This window comes from Rhinoderma darwinii, chromosome 4 (assembly GCF_050947455.1).
Source record: "Rhinoderma darwinii isolate aRhiDar2 chromosome 4, aRhiDar2.hap1, whole genome shotgun sequence".
Classification (NCBI taxonomy): Eukaryota; Metazoa; Chordata; class Amphibia; order Anura; family Rhinodermatidae; genus Rhinoderma; species Rhinoderma darwinii.
The window spans coordinates 350,669,123-350,675,660 of NC_134690.1; the positions used below are offsets into that span (position 1 = coordinate 350,669,123).

The following is a 6,538-nucleotide window of genomic DNA, read 5'->3' on the forward strand; positions in this document are numbered from 1 at the left end:
TTTGGCAAACAAGACTTAATACTTGGTGGCAAAACCCTTGTTGGCAAGCACAGCAGTCAGACTTTTTTAGTAGTTGATGATGAGGTTTGCACACATGTTAGATGGAATTTTGGCCCACTCCTCTTTGCAGATCATCTGTAAATCATTAAGATTTCGAGGCTGTCGCTTGGCAACTCGGATATTCAGCTCCCTCCATAAGTTTTCGATGGGATTAAGGTCTGGAAACTGACTAGGCCACTCCATGACCTTAATGTGCTTCTTTTTGAGCCACTCCTTTGTTGCCTTGGCTGTATGTTTCGGGTCATTGTCGTGCTGGAAGACCCAGCCACGAGCCATTTTTAATGTCCTGGTGGAGGGAAGGAGGTTCTCACTCAGGATTTGACGGTACATGGCTCCATCCATTCTCCCATTGATGCGGTGAAGTAGTCCTGTGCCCTTAGCAGAGAAACACCCCCAAAACATAATGTTTCCACCTCCATGCTTGACAGTGGGGACGGTGTTCTTTGGGTCATAGGCAGCATTTCTCTTCCTCCAAACACGCCGAGTTGAGTTAATGCCAAAGAGCTCAATTTTAGTCTCATCTGACCACAGCACCTTCTCCCAATCACTCTCAGAATCATCCAGATGTTCATTTGCAAACTTCAGACGAGCCTGTACATGTGCCTTCTTGAGCAGGGGGACCTTGCGGGCACTGCAGGATTTTAATCCATTACGACGTAATGTGTTACCAATGGTTTTCTTGGTGACTGTGGTCCCAGCTGCCTTGAGATCATTAACAAGTTCCCCCCGTGTAGTTTTTGGCTGAGCTCTCACCTTCCTCAGGATCAAGGATACCCCACGAGGTGAGATTTTGCATGGAGCCCCAGATCGATGTCGATTGACAGTCATTTTGTATGTCTTCCATTTTCTTACTATTGCACCAACAGTTGTCTCCTTCTCACCCAGCGTCTTACTTATGGTTTTGTAGCCCATTCCAGCCTTGTGCAGGTCTATGATCTTGTCCCTGACATCCTTAGAAAGCTCTTTGGTCTTGCCCATGTTGTAGAGGTTAGAGTCAGACTGATTAATTGAGTCTGTGGACAGGAGTCTTTTATACAGGTGACCATGTAAGACAGCTGTCTTTAATGCAGGCACCAAGTTGATTTGGAGCGTGTAACTGGTCTGGAGGAGGCTGAACTCTTAATGGTTGGTAGGGGATCAAATACTTATTTCTCTGTGCACAATGCAAATAAATATATATAATTTTGACTATGTGATTTTCTTTTTTTATATAATCTATCTCTCACTGGTAAAATTAACCTAGCTTAAAAATTCTAGACTGTTCATGACTTTGACAGTGTGCAAACTTACAAAATCAGCAAGGGATCAAATACTTATTTCCTTCACTGTATATGATCATGAAGCGGCTTCCATTAAAGTCTACGCAAGAGCCCCTTACTCACTGCTGTATGCATAAATAATAGTGACTGAGGGTTAGACTATTATCTACTCATTACTTGAAGCACTTTCACTTTTTAACCCCAATTTTATATTTTACACAAACCCTATAAATAATTGCTGACAGATATGAAGCAACAATAGTTGCACAAGAATGTCCTGGAATATACTTGTCTATGACAGGAAACACACCATGGTGGTAGGGGTCCAAAATATTGCAAAATGCAAAACAGCCTTTTACATTTTTCATGAGGATGACTAATTCAAGAACAGAGTTCACACTTGCTTAAGGGGGTTGTCCAGTCCCAAAAAATTGATGGCCTATCCTCAGGATAGGCCATCAATAGCTGATGGGTCGGGGTCCGAATCCCGGGACACCCGCCGGTCAGCTGTTTTGAAGGGGGTGCAGCGCTCATACTTACAGCCTGTGAATCGTAGACACCGATGTAGCGGTGATTCACAGGTATTGCAGCCTTCTTCTCCCTTTCACTTCAATGGGAGGAGGCAGCTGCAATACCTGTGAGTCGCCGAGACATCCGTGTTGACGATTCACAGTGAGCAAGTCGAAATGAAGGGGAAGCAGCGCTCATATAAGCGCTGCTCCCCCTTGAAACTAGCTGATCGGCGGTGGTCCCGGGAGTCGGACCCCGACCCATCCCGGAGGATAGGCCATCAATTTTTAGGGACTGGACAACCCTTTTAAATACCAAACCCTATGCAGTTATGCTGTTCTTCTCCCATAGAAGAGCAAATACAAAATGCTGGTGTTTGTGCTTTATGGCTCCCAATAAATGGAAGTCAATGGACAGAAATTAAATATGTCCATAGACTAATACAGGAAGTGATGAAGTACAACACCTCCCCAAAAAACAGGGAATGGCAGAATGTCCTAAAGGCCTTATCGGTGTAATGTGTATAGTGTTGCTATTCTGCCTTATCTAGGCGTTCGGCAGTACAATAGACATGTCTTCAGTCATTAAATCCCCCACACGATAATGAGACGACTTTGCTGAACATGTCTCAGTCTACTCTACACAGCCCTGCTGAAAATACAGCTGCAGTAAAAAAACGTCAGTCTATTGTGTGTGCTCCAGTGGTTCCCAAGCTAAACAGGACATCTGGACAGGGCATTACTATGCTTTGACACAGTAGAATAGTGTGACATGTATATACTTTGATTTCTACCTAAAATGCATTAAAAATAATAAATACAAAATGATTTGCCCTTCCCTGTCAAGCTGTCAAACATTCTGTTCAGTTACTTACACACTAGCTTCTCTGAGAGCTAGGTGGCAATCAATATGGCTACCACTTCAACTCCCACATGCATATTTATACAACTTTGCTAGTCTCTTTATTAGAAAATTTACTTTGGCATGCAAGAATACTTCCCCCACTCCGGTATCACTGCTAGGCCCCATGCACACAACCGTATTTTTCATCCCTCCGTAAATACTGTCCGTAAATACGGATCCGTAGTAATTTATAGTCATCCGTAAATCATCCGCATATTTGGAATTGTGTCCGTAAATACGGTCCATAGTGCATCCGTATTTACGGACCCACAAAAAAACCAGGGAGGAATCTTGGGTAATCCCGTCGTCGCATAGCAACGCTTCCATAATTTTGGACGGCTACGGATGCACATTTGTAGCCGTCCAGAATTATGGAAGCGCCCATAGACTTCTATGGGGAGTCTGTGCCGTAATTACGGACATAAAAAAAGGACATGTTCTATTATTTCGACGGCACGGACACCCATGCTAAAAAATACGGAAAGGTGTCTGTAGCCCATAGAAATGAACGGGTCTGTAATTACGGATGAAAAATACGATCGTGTGCATGGGGCCTAACTAAGCAGATTTGTCATCCAAAAAATAACTGCATAAAAGCTTTAAGAGCTTGGCAGAGAGAAACAACTAAAAAAACGAAAGTAAAAATGACATACATTGTTTTTATTTTTCTGCTGTTCAATTGTATCCTTTAACTCGACAGCCTCTTTTTCCAGTAAAGAAATCTGAGCACCTTTTTCTTGAAGTCTGAAAAGGGGGAAAAAAAACTATATCGATCAAAATCTCACAGATATGTCGTTGTTGTGTCCAGACAGTGCTTAGGTGTCATCTCAGTGAAAGTCATTTTATTTGCAAGACTTTATTTTCCCTTTAGTTACACCTACAATTTAAATCACTGTTATTTTTTATTAAGTATTACAGTACATGGTATATTATTGGGATTTACAGGGTATAACGCCTCTACAATAAAAAAAATAATTGCTCCAATCTACAATAACAAAAAAGGCAACTTTAACCCCTTCCCCCTGCTTGCATTCTGGGCCCTAATGTCCAAGCCATTTTTTACATTTTTACATTGTCACATTAAAAGAGCTGTAACTTTTTTATTTTTGCGTCGGCATAGCTGTATAAGGTCTTGTTTTTTGCGGGACGACTTGTAGTTTTTATTGGTACCATTTGAGAGTAGATGCGACTTTTTGATCACTTTTTATCACATTTTTTTAAAGTCAGGATTAACAGAAAACAGCAATTTTTCCATTGTTTTTTATTTTATTTTTTACGGCGTTCACAGTGCGGGTTAAATAATGTAACAGCTTTATAGTCGGGGTCGTTACGGACGCGGCGATACCAAATATGTGTAACTTTTTTGCTTTATTGTAGTTTTTTTTAATAGTAAAGCATTTTGTAAGGGGAAAAGCTGGGTTTTTCATTTATTTTTTTTCACTTTTTTTTTAAATTAACTTTATTAAACTTTATTTACTTTTTTACTAGTCCCACTAGGGGACTTCACTATCCTCCGATCGCTATTATAATACACTGCAATACTTTTGTATTGCAGTGTATTACTGCCTGTCCGTTTAAAACGGACAGGCATCTGCTAGGTCATGCCTGCGGCATGATCTAGCAGGCCATTCGCTCCAGGCAGACCTGGGGGTCTTTATTAGACCCCCGGCTGCCATAGAAGACACAGATACTCGGCGATTTTATCGCCGGGTGTCAGTGAGATGAGAGGGAGCTCCCTCCCTCTCTCCAAAACCATTCAGATGCGGTGCTCGCTATTATGCACCGCATCTGAAGGGTTAAACGGGTGAGATCGATACTAATATCGATCTCACCCGGCAGAGCAGGGACGCCCCCAGCCCTCAGCTGCCTCTGGCAGCTGAGAGCAGGGAGATTTCACGGCTCCCTGCTCTGTTTACTTTATTCTACAGCAGCGACGTAGAATAGCGGCGCTCTAGAATAAAGCCCACTAATGACCGCCGTAAAAAGACGTATCGGCGGTCATTAAGGGGTTAAATATAGTCTTGATTAAAAATATCTTATGGTTTCTGTCTACAGATCCTATGCAGACCCATGTGTTTCCATGGTTACAGACTACAAATAAAACCCTGTGTAGTCTGATCCTGCAGTGATACTCTTTTCCATTTGTCCTTTGGCCTCTACTCCTTTCTAACAATCAGCCACTAGCTGGGGAGAGATTGAACGTAGCTTTCTTCAATGGGGTTACGGAAAAGTCGTCTAAAAATATGTCTGCACCCATGACCACTACTTTATCTCGCATATCTCCAGTTACATACAATCATAAGTAAATATGATTAGCCTTTATCTAGGCTGCAGACATTATGTCTAGTGCGCTTATATTTCTTGCATGCATTACCTTGAATGTAATTGTGTAATTTCGGCTTCATTACTTTTCTAGAAAAAAAAAACACAAGAGACGATTATTTCAACAATTGTTTGCCTAAAAGTATTTCAATGAAAACATTTTTGTATTAAAGGGGTATTCTGTTCCCATAATTCCCACTGGATAGATGAAAAATGCTGGATCATTGGGGGTCAGACCGCTGGGCCCTCACCGATCACCAACCTGCTTCTCTTTCTCTGCATCATTGCTCTGTCCTGCCTCCAGCAAAGCTTCAATGGATTTTATCCTTTCCAAAAGTTGTGTGTTTTCACTGGTGACCTCCTGCAGTTTTTGGCTTTGTCTGTCCAACTCCTCTGATTTTTGTTTGCCTTCAGTTTCATAAGACATCAGTTTAGTTTGAAGATCTTTGAGGAACATTTAAAAAAACCAAAAAAACAAACTGTTAGACATAAAAATGAAAAAATAAAATAAAAGCAGTCATTAAATAAGGCGGTGTCCACATCCGTGTCGGAGGCTTTGTTCTCAACCTCAGTCGCAGATTCCAAAACTAGACACCTCAGCAGAACATTACAGAACACTGTAAGTCAATGGGGTCTGTTGGGGGGGGGGGGGGGCGGTAGTATCCTTCGTGCAACTGATCGGTTTGTGCGTAGTTGTTTCTATTGTGAACGGAAACCACAACAAAAGTGTAAACAGAGTGTTAGAAAGAAGATGGGGTTGTGGACCATGACCACTAAGTATTACATATTTTGTGCTTCATGCCCTTTATAGCAGAATGAAGACTCTACATAGGACCTAGACCTAATGGACGTGTAATCATAACAAATTGGTTCTTGTGTAAAATAAAATATCTTACCAATGTTATTCTTTAGGGTCAATGAATGCCAAGAAACGAGGCTCAAAAATACTATACCCAGATTATGTCATATTTCCTAAATTAACCTTTGACAAACTTGTAGACCAAAGTCTAATCTATAAGTCAGTGATGTCATACATAGGTCTCATTACGGGATATAAACCCATACCCCATCTGCTCTACCCCGGCTATTTTTACGGGATTTACTGCTGTGGATCAGAGGAGCCATGTTACTGTTGAGTGCAGGGCATTGAAGGGGCAACATTACACTACGAAGATATACTTGCATAAGCTCTAAAAAGGAGACAACTGCTGTATCTGGCAAATCAAAAGGTTCCCGACCTACAGATTTTCAAAACAGGAAATCCACATAGAGATATTTATGGGGGTGGAGGAATTCCAAATACTCCACGCAAACCAAGTTTGAATTCTTCTAGGGTCCGTCTACACCGAACAATTTTGACCGTAAGAACAAGCGCCGTCAACGAGACAGCTCATTGATCGGCGCTGGTTTGCTCCTTTCACAAGTAGTTATAATCAGTAATGTATGGGGATGAGCGATGATTACTACGATCGCTCGTCCCCATG

The 6,538-nt window shown here is 41.7% G+C and overlaps 1 protein-coding gene across 1 annotated transcript in view; it reads right to left on the bottom strand.

Annotated features, from left to right (window-relative positions):
* The window catches only part of RRBP1 (ribosome binding protein 1), a 65,141-nt gene that overhangs the window by 15,156 nt on the left and 43,447 nt on the right, over window positions 1-6,538 (bottom strand). The window contains exons 9-11 of the mRNA XM_075862942.1: window positions 5,317-5,498; window positions 5,107-5,144; window positions 3,386-3,476 (exon numbers count right to left, since the gene is read on the bottom strand). Coding sequence (XP_075719057.1) covers window positions 3,386-3,476; window positions 5,107-5,144; window positions 5,317-5,498 — 311 coding nt within the window. The remainder of the gene's footprint in view (window positions 1-3,385; window positions 3,477-5,106; window positions 5,145-5,316; window positions 5,499-6,538) is intronic.